The 14868-nt window shown below is 26.4% G+C and overlaps 1 protein-coding gene across 4 annotated transcripts in view; it reads right to left on the reverse strand.

Moving 5' to 3' along the window:
* LOC100160513 (myosin 18) overlaps nt 1–14868 on the reverse strand; it is a 62227-nt gene that overhangs the window by 14681 nt on the left and 32678 nt on the right. For all 4 annotated transcript variants that reach the window (XR_003839035.1, XR_003839034.1, XR_510843.3 and 1 more), the window contains 11 exons: nt 13415–13615; nt 10634–10810; nt 10352–10558; nt 9971–10270; nt 9738–9885; nt 9448–9667; nt 8848–9263; nt 8606–8765; nt 8352–8535; nt 8071–8277; nt 7777–7998 (listed from right to left, as the gene is read on the reverse strand). Coding sequence is in view for 1 of the 4 variants with exons in the window: in XM_029487292.1 (XP_029343152.1) it covers nt 7777–7998; nt 8071–8277; nt 8352–8535; nt 8606–8765; nt 8848–9263; nt 9448–9667; nt 9738–9885; nt 9971–10270; nt 10352–10558; nt 10634–10810; nt 13415–13615 (2442 nt within the window). In the remaining 3 variants the exon portion in view is untranslated. The remainder of the gene's footprint in view (nt 1–7776; nt 7999–8070; nt 8278–8351; nt 8536–8605; nt 8766–8847; nt 9264–9447; nt 9668–9737; nt 9886–9970; nt 10271–10351; nt 10559–10633; nt 10811–13414; nt 13616–14868) is intronic.

Raw genomic sequence — 14868 nt, forward strand, 5'->3', positions numbered from 1 at the left:
TAATACATGGGAGAGTATTAATTAATATGAACACATATTATGTCCGAGACCAGGAATAGTAAGGTAGACAATAAAATATAGCTGTCGGTTCAAAGATCTAATTTTTTGATTCACACAACTGACATTCAAAACTGTTGAACTGTACCAATAAAGTACATTATTTCTAATGTTATCTTATTAAATAATTATTTTGAAAATTAATAAATATTGTATAAATTATAGTTGGATTCATTAATTGTATTTGGAATATGTTTTAATTTACTCTACTTTAACACTAGGTATAGGTGTATATATTTATAGGTTAATCGAGTACACATAAAATAAATTTAAAGCAAAATTCGACTAATTTAACAGATAGATATAGTACGACAAAAAAGTAATTTATTTTCATAGAAGTTTTTTTTTTATTCATGTATAATATATGTATTGATCATTTGCAAAATTTAACCACGAATGATAAAATCATTGATGTTTAACCCTATACGGAAATTAGAACTTGCTAATTCGTGATGCCCGGATTTTATTATACCTTACATAAACTTAAAAATAAGCGTGTAGCATAGCAAATAGTAATGTTTTTAGGACGGATATAAAACAATATGATAACAAATTACTATTACAGTGAAGCTAATTAAGTGACGAAGCAGATACGTATAATTTTCTAAAAATTATGTATTAATAATGAAATCAGTACGACAAAACGTAAACTGCTGCATATTATTATCTTTTAAAATTAATTTATATAATACAATAAGCACGTTTAGAATCATTTTAAAACTTTTATTAGCTAAGTCGACTGTACAAGAAGTTTTTTTTAATAAAAACAGTTCCATAATTTGTTAAGGTAGAATTTAAAATTGAGTTGAGTTAAAATCATTATTTTTTTATTATTTAATTATATTCACAAAGTTCTTATTTAGTATTGTAAATACAATATTTAATATACAAGTCTATATAAGTTAGTAATAGCATTGAGTATAATATATTATACATATACTCTCTACCCTATGGTAATAGTTAATGATTAGTATAATATGGTAAAATAAAATAAATATAAATTAGGACACCTAGCTACAGAAGTAAAATATATTATATCTAATACTCAACTTTAAAAGGAAAAAAAATAATGTCTTATACAAAATATATATACAATTCTTTGGTGTCTCTGTCTATACAATTATTTTTACTTTTTTCATCTCATTGCTCAGACGTGCATGACTGTGGTTATGTCACTTATTCATATAATAGAGACAAGGTCATCGTCTCTTCTTTTTTAGATACATAAAAAGTTATCAATTTTCACTCAAAGTATTTCCATTGCTTTTTACGATTACGAATTCTATACGTATTTTTTTTTTTTATTATTACACTCATAACCGTAATAAACTGAATGAAAACGTCCACAAAAGTAAACTAAACTCGAATTCGTCGTATTTAATAAATAATTTATTTAAATACAATTATTGTATCTAAGCTTGAAAATATTATCCACACTCGTTAAATACTAAAATGTTTAATTTGCAAAGATAATATCTCACGGTGTCTTTTAAAAAAAATGTATAGGTACTTAGAAAAATTACTTTAGGTATTCTAAACACTAATCTATACTAGTACAAACACGTGTGTTCATATTAAATTTAAAAGTGTAATGTTCTCTATTTTCTATTATTATATTTTAACACAGTCTCACACGTAATAAAACGTGGGAACGCTAATACCATTATTGTAAATCTAACAATGTATACAAATTATTATGTGTTAATAGCACATCATTCTCTGGCAGAATCATCGTGGCATAATATAATGGTTTTATAAATTTATATTGGACATTTAAAACGGTTGTCGGGTAGAGTACTAGAGAAAGAAAAAAATATAACATTATAATATTAAATAGATCCGTGAGGCGGCACAGATAGACATTAAGGAATTTCTGAAATTATAATTGTATTAGTAAAATAGTAGAATAGAATGCATAAGCATAATATAAAATGGGACATGAGCCCAAGTTGATGTCGCAAATCAACCGGACTCGTTACTGATGACGGGATCGTCTAAAGCAGTGACGGACAACCCTAACTTACCAAAGTGTCAGTTTTCTAAAATTAAAAGTTCAACAACTTAAATACTGTATTCGAATAATTTTTTACTTATATTCTTAGATAAAACAAAATTATAAATTTTAAAACGCTGCACGAGCCTTTTCCGGTTTAGATAAGTTGCACGAGGCATCCAGTGTCGAGAATAAACGGCAATTGAATATTTTACATATATATGTATTAGAGTAGGTATGTGACTTTTATGTATATTGAGTAGTGAGTAATTGTATAAATAATATAATAATATAGTATGTACAGGATTTACAAGTGTGCGGTGTGCCTATTTCATATTGTCAATATAAATGATTGCATAATATACCATTGTCAATACTCGATACACATAATAATTGTTTATGATTTATCTAAATCAACTAAACAAATATTTTTCAATGTGACGAGTCTAAACCGACAATACATTTTGGGTTATAACTTAGGTAATAACTAACATGGTATGTATTACATACAATTCTGAGTAAAGACGTGAAATATTAGATAGTTATTAATTAACATTTGAGTACGATTTGACTTTAAATTTGATTATTTTCAGAGTTATGGGACAGTTCCGTTTTCCGTTCACCGACTTCAGGCAACAGATATTGTAACATTTGTAACCTTCCATATGAAAAGTAAATATCTGAGAATGTACCTAATTCGTCAAGAGGTTGACTAAAAAATTAGATTTAATTATAAATTGCATATAATAATTTAATATTATGTTAAACAGTTGTCAAAATAATTGTTGGAACACTGAACAGTTCATAACTAATTAAATTAATAAGTAATGTATTCAAATATGCAATCGTTTCTAATGTGTTAGTAAATTCTTCTATAAATACACATACAAGTTAGAACTACAGTTAATTTAGATTTCATGAGTATTAAAAGAAGTATTAGAATTATTAGAAATACAATTATTGATGGATACAACAAAATAAACCACACGAAGCCACATAATAAAATAGCTGCAGGGCTCGGAAGGAACATCAAGTATATTTATTTAGAAAGTGGCACATTCAAAATTTGATACGATACAAATTCGTTTCATGATACTTACAACTCAAGTAAAAAATTTTTATGTTGCGTATTTTTGAAAAATTTACTAAATGTATATGATTTTGTATATTAATGCATATTTTGCTTATAATTTATTATAAATCAACAAAAAAACTAATTTTCAATACTATATATCTACAGAGTATGAATTGTTAATTTTTTATGATTAGGTCGGTATTATTTAACATTTATCTAATAAAAAAAAATTATTTTTACAAACAGATCATAGCCTCCATAGTTTTGGAGGAAGTAGGATCCAATTTGGTACTATTGATAAACTGTAGCTAATGTAAAGAATATTAAAAGAGCACAATCACGAAAACAAAATTTTCAAAAATTACGCACCGGATATCCCTTTACCTCCAGATTCAATCATAACTCATTGGGGTACCTGGATTAATGCCGTACTTAATGAATAATTATGCTTTTTCCCTAATTTATTCCTATATAAAAATATATTTTAAAAATAAATAACAGCATATTAGCGCTTTTTTTAGTGCACACGCAATATTTTATAGATTCTCAGCGCGCATACATTTCCGAGCTCTAGATTGACGTAATAAAATGTTTAATTTAACTACTGTACGCATTATTTTCATTATTATTATATATATACACACTGATATTATAACTGTACTCGGAAATGTATTCTAAAATATTTGCCATCAACTTTTAACAGTTAGCCAACAGTGTTATCAATAATGTGCCAAATACAAAGACGTGCACATTTTCTTAAGCATTTTAGTATATCAAATTATATTTATTTGTATACAAATGAAGAGTAGGTACACCCATTTTATTATTTAATACTTGGCACACTTCGCGCAAATATTATAAAGAGTAACATGACATCTAGTCAAACCATAATCAATCACCAAGTATCGAATCCGAATTAAGTGTAGTAGATTAATTTAAACGAATTGTATATTACACAAAACAGCACATATCAGAGTTTTTGCATTAAAATGGATATTAACATTTTTTTAAATTAAAACGCACAAATTCATATTTTAAAAAAAGGTTTTTGGTTTATGATCTATAATTACAGGTATTATACATAATAAATATTAATATATTATTTTAATTTATAATTTGTGTTACCTATACGTTATCATTGTTATTGGACTTTTATATCTAATAAAATACAATAGGTATAATCAGGCGCGGATTCAGGAGGGGGGCTATGGGTGCTCGGGCACCCCCTGTCGTCTAAGCCACTAATAAAATTAATTTGTACAATAATCTAAAATTACATAATCTAAAATATAAAGGCGAAACCATTTTTTTTAAAATTCTGATCGGAGCGATGTGTAGATGATGTTTTTTTTTTAATTTTTTAAATTTTTTCTTTGTTTCTGTCATCACCGTATTTGGGGCATTAGGAACAACTGCTTCAATTTTCTTCAACAGTATCTAAATCGATGGGAAAGTGAATCTAGTTGGTTTATTCAGAAGGTCAAAATTTAAAATTGCAATAGTTTTAAAAGCGCCACGGGAAAAATAAAAATAAAAATTAAGGAAAACGGGAATTTTTAAGCAAAATCGGTTTTCGACGAAATCAATTCTGGTTTTTTGTGTAACTGTAAAACAAATAAACAGATACATGAAATGTTCACTATGAATGTTTATATTAGCATTTTCTATACACGATAAAAATATTTTGATTTATTTTGAACATTTTAGATTCTGAGTGGAACAATGAATGTATTGATTTTACAATGATGTGTGTTTTTTTATTTTTTATTTTTTTTTTACTTTTGTGTCTGTCATCACCTTTTAGGACAGTAAAAGTGCTTGGATTTTCTTCAACAGTACCTTTTCTGATAGGAAAGTGAATCTTGTTGGTACTTTGGGGGGTCAAAAGTTACATTTTTCCAATAGTTTTCAAAAGCACCGTGAAAAACAAAAGAAAAATTAAGGAAAAACGAGAATTTTTACGCAAAATCTGTTTTCGAGAAAATTGATTTTGGTTTTTGGTGTAACATTAAAACGAATGACTGTAGATACATGACATTTTCACTGGCTTATTTATATTTCAATTTTCTATACATGATAAAATTTTCAAAATATTTTGATTTGTTTTGAGCTGTTTACGACAATTCCAGTTTCCAATTTAATTAGTTTTTTTTTTCTATGAATGTCAATAAAACTTTATTTGTGAATAAAAATACTTGAAAAATTTAATACAAGGCTCCTACTATATTATTACAATGACATGTGAAAAATATTAAAAATCCTTAGTCACAGTTTTTTTTTTATTAGCATTTAAAGTTTAAAAATTGACAAAATATGGAAAAATCACGAAAATTACCTAATTATTTTGAGTTTATAATTCGTAAAAATTTTTCTTTTTTAGAACTAAGATTTTAAAATGTAATACAAAATTACTTATAGGATAATCTACCTTTATCAAAAAAAAAATGTCTATAAGAAAAGAGTAAAGACGATATTATATGACTAGTAGGTAAATTTAACTCAAATAGCTTATATAGTTGAAAAAGTAGGAGAGGAACTTAGCGTCTAAAACGAATTAGAAATGAAAACGAACAATAAATACTGGATGAAAAATTTAATTCACTGTTTTGATAAAAATCCTGGATACGAATATACGATGATATTTTAAACATTACAATACTTCATTAAATGAAAATTACGTAAATGTAAAAATATATCTTGCTATTATAAGCTGCTGCAAACCAAGTTAAAGCGTGTTTTCACAACTAAAACTCGTACTGAGTGAAAGAAGACACAATTTCACAGAAAACAACTTTAAAATGTTAAAACACATGCTAATACACTGTAATAAAATGTTGTAAATTAGATTATTCTTTATATACATACTACATACAATAATAAAAAATAATATAAAAACCAAATAGTAATAACCTAATAAAAGTCAAATTTAAATTATCTGCACAAAATTATTGTTAGGTATGTACCCAATTCTTAATACAAAAAATATTTAATTTAGGTACTCATTTCTGCACAATTCAGCATTTTAATTGCATGTTTTTCAAGTGTTAGCTGCACAAAAATTCGGTAATTATAATCAAGTTTCTTTTAAACCTAATGAATATGTCATACGTATGAAGCTACTTTAGTATTTTTAATGCAGTTTTTTATAACTATTTCCCTTTACTATGCAGTAAAATAATATAACTAATTTTTAGTAATCATTTAAAGTTTAGGCTTCTATGCTTAAATGCCATAAGCATTTTGTACGATATGTTAATATACCATCATTGATTTTTACAAAAATATTATTTATTATACTTATGTTATAAATTATTGTGGAATGGGTTTTAGAGTGAGGCAATAAAGAATGAGCTATTCACCACTGAATGTAAAAAAAACATATTTTATACTTATAAATATTATTAAAATAACAATATTTGCCTAATTATTTACCAATTTTGTCAAATATATTTTGAAGTATTTTTGTGTCAAAAAAGTTAATTATTTAAAAAATGAATAACTATTAAAGAAAGATAAATGCATAGTCATTCATTTTGGAACCGAACCTGAATCAGAACTCGTACTTTATTAAGGGCCATCCATTTTTTTATGATTTTTAATAATATTAAAAAAATTAAAACACTTTTAAATTGAGTCTTGCTAATAATAGTTAATTAATAATATCCCTTATTTATTAGAATAAAGCTATATATGATATTTTATAGTATATTCTATATTATATTTAATATATTATCTTAATTATTATTTTACAAATATTGCAAAATGTACACCTAAAAATTAGCCTCAAATATGAAACCTGGTAAAAGACAATACAACCAGACACTATTAATATTCTACACTTGTCAAGTAATTGTCGTTTTTTTATGGTGTACAAATTTACTTTTAAAACAAAATATCACGCATCAATATAAATTTAAATGTCATGCTTTTACAAACATTTATAGATACATGTATTCTGTATAAATAATAATTAGTAAAAATATACATTTTATATGTATACAGTGTTTAATAAGAATACTCAAAACATTCACATAATTTATGTTATAACTAAAAATAAAACAGCATAAAACTAACAATTAATAATATAAATAAAATTGTTAGTACTCAGAGTTTGGTTATGCATTTGGCTGATTTATCATACTATATAATATAGTCTTTATGTGATAATATTTCACACTTATATTATATATTAATATACTTTATATTTTATATTATTCAAATATTAGAGTAAGCAAGGGTGTCAGGTAGTATCTAAAAATAACAATTAGGTAAATTGAAACAAATAACCTATATTAACAACCAATAAGTAATAGCTATAATACAGTATTAATTACTAATAATGACACGACTCGCATAAGAAAAACTAAACAATATACTTTTGACTGAAGTCAGACCAGGCCGGCTGGGCTGTGGGCCAGTTTGACACCAGTCAGCATGTCTCATGAGATATGCTAGTATTAGTATTAGATATTAATTTATTACCTAATTGTGATATTAAACGTGTGTGACATCAAAAATGGCTTACATTCATATAGAAACATGCAAACACAAATACAACATGGAATTATTTCTGTATATTTTGTATTAGTCTATAGACCTTTAGATTTTACCAAAATATGTATAGAGTATTTATAAATAATATTTTACTTACTTGATTAATTCCAATTTTGTACAAAGATTCATCTATATCAGCTTTGCTCATAATCTCAGAAACGCATTGTCGGTGATCTTTAATTGTGTTATTTGAATCATCAGTTTTTAAATTAGTAGGCAGAAATGCAGCAAACTTGCGAATAAATTCAGCAATAAACATAGAAATTGGAAATCCTTGTTTATAAAACCGAATAGTAGGTAAAATATCAGCTCCACGCATCTAAAAACAACAACAATATTGTAATATTTACATAATTCAAACAGTTTTTCAAAACTGAATAGTAAAATATACTTGTTGTCTTAAAAGTGGTATGTCAACAGGTTCTGGATTAGGCTTGTTGGAATTAGGGCTCAACGTGATGGACTGAAATTTATACATGGAATTAAAAACTCTAGTAGCTGCAACATCAGTGCGGTTAGTAAAACCAGCTTCATGTTGTGCAATAAAACAATGAATAAAGTGCTGTCCAGTCCTTCGCAAAGTTTCAACTAGTCCATCCTAGTAAATTAAATAACAACACATAACACAAAGTAAAATTTATAGCACATTCAATTATTAATTATAATACTAACCACCGCAAATCTTATTTGAACACACGTTAATTTTCTTTTCAGTGTCGCTGCGGTACTGAGACTACCAAATGTAGCCCGTCGAATACTAGACATGCGTCTTAATGATTGGGTTCCGTCTACAATTGCTAGTGTACTTGTAAGACCGGCACCTCGATTTTTGGAGAATACAGTTGAAATATCAATACTGTATGAAAAAAAGTAAATTTACATAAAAAAATCTAAACAAAATTATGAACTAACATTATTTTACTAACTTGGATGAGTCATGGAGTAGTGCTATTGCTGTCTTTGCCATACCATCACGACACATATTTATCCATCCATTAATATTATATGTAATTGGAATGGTTTCACGAAAATGAACCAAAGTGAACTCATTGGGTTTGTTACCGTTCTTTAGAATATTTGAAAATGCTGAAATTTAAAAAAAAAAGACATGACTTGATATATCTTTGAACAAACCTATAAAAGTTATCTATTACAAATTATAACTAACATTTATCATTAGATATATTTTGGATTTTTTCAATAAGATCTTGATCATTTGAATTAGTATCACCAGCTGTATCATCAAGAATTCTCAATAAGCCAGGGCATGGTTCAGGCTTTAAATCTACCATTGATGAACTGCGACCAAAGCCAACAGCTCCTTTAGCTCCAATAAATAATTTTAACATGTGGTCTTCAGCACAAAACTCAGCTTCATAACTAGCAGCTGTTTCTACCTTTTCTATCTTATATTTTTCTAATGGAGCAACAACAGCATAATTATGATAACTTGATAACAGTCGCTCGTGAAGATAATTTGTCCAAAAATCAAACATGGTTAATGCAGACTTTGACTTAACAATATATCCTGGATAATCTGGAATTATAATAGAACAAAGAGAATGGATAGATGGAGCTAGTTTACTGAAAAAAAAAAATAATAATAATAATTAATATTCAGTAGGTACAGTAACCAAAAATATATTATAATGCATGTATAAGGTTTTATACATTATAAAATATCTTCATAGAAATTAAAATATACAGATAGATATTACACATAAATATTATAATATGTATACTATACATTTTTATGAAATAATTTTACCGATTAATAATTGATGCTACAAGGTTGAATGTCTCTGTATACAGTCCAACAATCAAAGCATTTAGTTGGTCACCAATATCACATTCAATAAATATCTCAACATCTGGAAATACCAAGCTAAACAAATCATCAGAATTTCCTGCGCCAAGACATTTTGCAGCTCGTTTTGCTGCATCGGAATTGCTCCAAGTCCATTGTACTTTATCTTTAAATATACTATCTAGATAAAAACATACAATGCAAATGTAATAAATATAAATTATTCATTTTAGATTTACTAAATTTGTCACCTTTTTTAACTATTTTTGTGTGACTAAGATGTATAATTGCAGCTAACACAGCATAAATTGCTTTGAGTTCAGTGTTTGAAAATCCAAGAATCATCATAGCAGATTGAAGATTAGTGAATTCCACAGCTGCTTGATTTTTATCAACTCCCTAAACAAATATTTTAATTTTACAATAATTTATAAATCATTTTTTTAAATATTTAGTACTTTATTATTTATTACTTATTACACACCTTCAAATCATCATTGATTTGATCTAAATATAATTCTTTGCGTAGTGCAGGAATATTTTCTATGCCAGCTAATAAGTAATAGAATACATGAAAAGAGAATTCATTAGGAGGATGATCAATGAGCCTCCATTTGTCATAAAAATGCATTTGAATGGACATTGATGCTATTTGTCCACCTTGATCTAAGTCAATGCTATATAAATGTACAGATCTAGTAGCATTTGGATTATTTGCAGTCGCCGCATTTCCAAAAGCTTCTAAAACTGTCCACATAGCTTCAATCTTTTCAAGAGTAACAACCTAAAAGTATATTTAGAAAATGAATTGTGTAAAATCAATTAACTTTAAATATTTTAAAATATACAAATTATCCTCATTTACCTTATTAGGAGATACTGCTGTTTGTACAAGGTATTTTAATAAATGTTTACATGAAGTTGATTTTCCACTTGATTGACATCCCATAGGAATTAAAGACTGATCACGACGTGTAGTTACAGCTGCCATGTATACAGATTGAGCCATAGCATAAACATGAGGTGGTGGTTGTTTATTAATCTTATGAAGATTTTTAACCATATGCATAACCTCAACCATTTCAAAAAATATTTTAATTATAGCAGTTAATTACATTTTATTTAAAGTCACAAGTAATGTGTTTACCTTATCAGTGTATAAATTTAATGGAGATCCGGGATTAATAACTAGCATCGTGGGTCCAGCATATGAGTGGATAAGATTTGAAGTATATCTACTGCGTATTACATTTAAAATACTAGACTCATTTAAATAATTTAACTGTGATAAATCTTCAGTCAACTGCATTTTTACTGGATTCATCTGAAATTTAAAAAAAAAATTAATAAATGCACTACGACAAATTTATGAGTTCAAAATTATCTTTAAGACAAATAGTTGTTCCTGGTTTTCCTGGAACCACTGAGTTAAATACTTTACACTTTATATTCTAATGTTTGTCCTCATGCATACCAGCTCACTTACTAAAAATATTATATGCTTCTTCCGTATATTTTAAAACGTATAATATAACTATTTGAATGCTTAATAGAAACTAAACATTTAACTTTTAAAATTGTACTTAAATTAGCTTTTAATTTGGGTTATCTCAGAAGTTTAAGGAACACATCAACAAAAATTCAATTATTGAGATTTAAGGCGAACAGACAAATATTAATGTTTTATTTTAATTTTACAGGTGACTCTTTAATAAAAACTCTAAATTCTAATAAAAGTTATTGACAACAACAAACACAGTAAAATACACTAAATAAATAAAATAAATAACTTATAACTAAAGTAAGAATGTTGAAAACCTTTTTTTTTGCTATTAATTCAAAATAAAGTCTAACAATTATTCTTGTATAAACAAAGAATATTTATCATCAAAATATTATTTTTATTTCTTCTAACTATGGAATTAATGACTTTTTAAGAGCTTGATAAGCTTGTTCTCTTCTAGATTAACCATGAACAAAAAATGACATCAGCCATATGGGCAGTGGCATGTCCAAGAATTTTCATTAGGGGGGTGTTATTAGTAATAATACATTTAAATAAATTGTCGTAGTAATACCAAAGACACAAATAAGAGGCTGCATGTTTCAAGCCATACAAAATCGTTTCAAGCTTATAATTTAGTACATTTGTGAATTATTGTTCTATAATTAAAATTAATTTAAATTATAACACACTAATATCAAGTTGTTTAATTAAAACCTCATACAACATCATAAAACATTTAAAAAAAACAAAAAAACAGTTAATTGTAAGTCGCTATGCTGTACAGTAGGTTACAAGTAGGTGACTGTAATGCGTGGTGTTAATTTGAATTCAATGATATAATATCATTGTATACGAAAAACGATTCTGAGCGTAACCGTATTTTATGACTAAGGATTTTTAATATTTTTCAAACGCCATTGTAACAATATACTAGGAGCCTTGTATTAAATTTTCAAGCTTTTTCAGCCAACAAATAAAATTTTATTGACATTCATAGAAAAAATATAAAAAGAATTGTAAACTAAAAATGTCCGTAAACAGTTCAAAATAAATCTAAATATTTTTTTAATTATATCGTTAATAGAAAATGCTAATATAAACAACCAGTAAAAATGTCATGTATCTACGGCCATTGGTTTTAGAATTACACCAAAATCAAAAATCAATTTTGTAGAAAACCTATTTTGGGTAAAAATTCCCGTTTTTCCTTAATTTTTATTTTTTTTTCCCGGCGCTTTTGAAAACTATTGGTAATTTTAAATTTTGACCTCCCCAATGCAACAACTATATTTACTTTCCTATCGAATAAGATACTGATGAAGAAAATCAAAGCAGTTTTACTGCCCCAAACAGTGATGACAGACACACAAATTTAAATTTAAAAAAACACATCATTGTAAAATCAATACATTCATCGCTTCGCTCAGAATCTAAAATTAAAATTGTATTAAGTATAAGAATAATAAAATAAACATGTGGTATAAATTTCAAGTATCTACGGTTATTTGTTTTTGAATTACAACATATGAAAATCGCTACATGAGAAATCGTGTGAATATCCAACGTTGTAAAAATTTGAACTTCAAATGCTCATAAAAAGTTTAATTTCCGATAAAATTTTATTTTTGATAAAGATAGACTCACTTATGAGGAATCTTGTATTAAATTAAATTAATATTTAATTTTAAATTTAATATTAATTAATTTTATAATTTTAATATTTAATTTTCTAACTTAAAATAATGTGATTTTAACATATTTTTTCAAAATTTGAACTAAATGCTTAGGTATATAAAAAATTAGAACTATGTATTTTTAATATTTTCAACTGCCATTGAAACAATATATTAGGAGCCTTGTATTAAATTTTTAAGCTTTTTGACCCAAAAAATAAAATTAATAATTAATAAAAAGTAATTACTCTAAAAAAGCTGTAATAACTAATAAGTTGTTTTCTGTAGGTCGACAAAAAAACGACAATTTAGGTGGGGAGGGGGGTATAACCTCTAACCACCGCCCCTGAGCACGCCACTACATATGTAGTCCTTTATGAAATATGAACATATATGTAAATTGAACACCAAATACACATAGTTTTATTATACTATATTATGTCAATATCTTTACTCTTTAGTTTACCAAAATAATAAAGTCAACTTTAAAATTAGTATTAATCATGTTTTCGTTATTCTAAAAAAATTATTCTATTTAATTAATTTCAGTAAGATAACAATTTTTATTAAGATAAACATTGTTTTAATACCGAAATAATGAAACTTTTCTAAAAATAAATCGTTTTTTTAGTGATTTTTAAATGTTTTTAACACATTTTTTAGAGCTTTAATTTACTGCACTTTCTAACAAATTTCCAATGGTAAAACCATAATACCAATATATTAACCAATCATACTTTCAACTTACCTTTTCTAGGCTTTCTTCGTCCACGTTATATTCTTTACCACCAAACACCTTAACCAATACTTTTGATGAACCGTCAGAAGTTTTTTTCCTTGTATATTGTACAGGCGAAAATCCTTCATTGTGGACTAACCAATAAGCATCAGTATCAGGTGAATTTAATTCGGTTGGCGAATCATTTGATTCCGGTTCCGACTTTGAAACCTAAAATAAAAAAGTAAGAATGTATAAATGCGTGGTTTTAGTATGGAAATATATACAAATTATGTTGATGAATTATGATAGAATATTTAGAGTAAAATAAAACGTAAATAACCACTCCGGGTGGTAACATTCTCCGATAATTAAGAGAAAGTGAAAGAAAGTATTGAAAGTATTTGAGCCATTTGGGATTATAGGGTAACTATATTTGCGATTAATAATTAATCAAACACACACATTTCACATAAACGCAAAAGTCGCGTACCTATATATTAGATACCTATATTGTACTATTATCAATGGTCAATGGACTTAGTTTACTTAGACAAGCGATTATATCATTTAATTGTAAACAAATTATATATCATATTATAATTATATGATATACCATTGTATAACACAAAATGTATTAAAACCAAAATGCATACAACAAAAAATGTCTCTGCAATAAAAAGTTGTGATTTCATTTATACAATTATTAATGAATAAAAAATATATTACATTAATAATGAAAAAAACATGTGAGATAATAGCGGATAAAAAACAGTGTCAGTATGTCTGGCCTTAATGGTCAATGACCGCAACTGCATCTGCTCGAGAGATAAGAAAATTATTTTTCCTATAAAATTTCTTAACATTAAAATAACAATGTGAATTAAAAAGTTCTCGGGAAGGTGATATTGTTAAGAGGGCACATTGGATTAATTTTTTCTACTTTTTACTCGCGTATATAATATAGTTAAAACCTCTCACCGTATTTCACTCATTGTGATTATATTATTGAAATTAAATTATTAGAACCTTTTATAACAATTAAAGAGGATAACATCATCTGTGTTGTGTCAAAAGCTTTGTTTAGTGTTTTTAATTTTAAGAAAGTGATTGGTACTTATAAAAATAACCAACAGATTAAAAAAAAAATGTCTGGATAAAACACAGATTACATCCTTTAAGCATATACTTTGTTAAAATATATGTGAATAATGAAACTTAATTTCAATGATTTAATCCAAATTAGTGAACAACGGATAGAAGTTTTTACTGTTGTTATACGTGTTTAGGGCAGTGGACAATTTTAAAGACAAGCCATTGTAAACACTTTTTATTAGTTAGATGCGTACAAAATACTTCTAGAGAAAAATAAAAAATTTTATTTAATCAAATTCACATTTTGTTGTTATGATATATTTGTCAGCAATATATCATCGTCAATAAATATAAATACCGGGTAATTCTTTTATCATTGAACACTCATT

Source organism: Acyrthosiphon pisum, chromosome A1, assembly GCF_005508785.2.
Source record: "Acyrthosiphon pisum isolate AL4f chromosome A1, pea_aphid_22Mar2018_4r6ur, whole genome shotgun sequence".
Taxonomy (NCBI): domain Eukaryota; kingdom Metazoa; phylum Arthropoda; class Insecta; order Hemiptera; family Aphididae; genus Acyrthosiphon; species Acyrthosiphon pisum.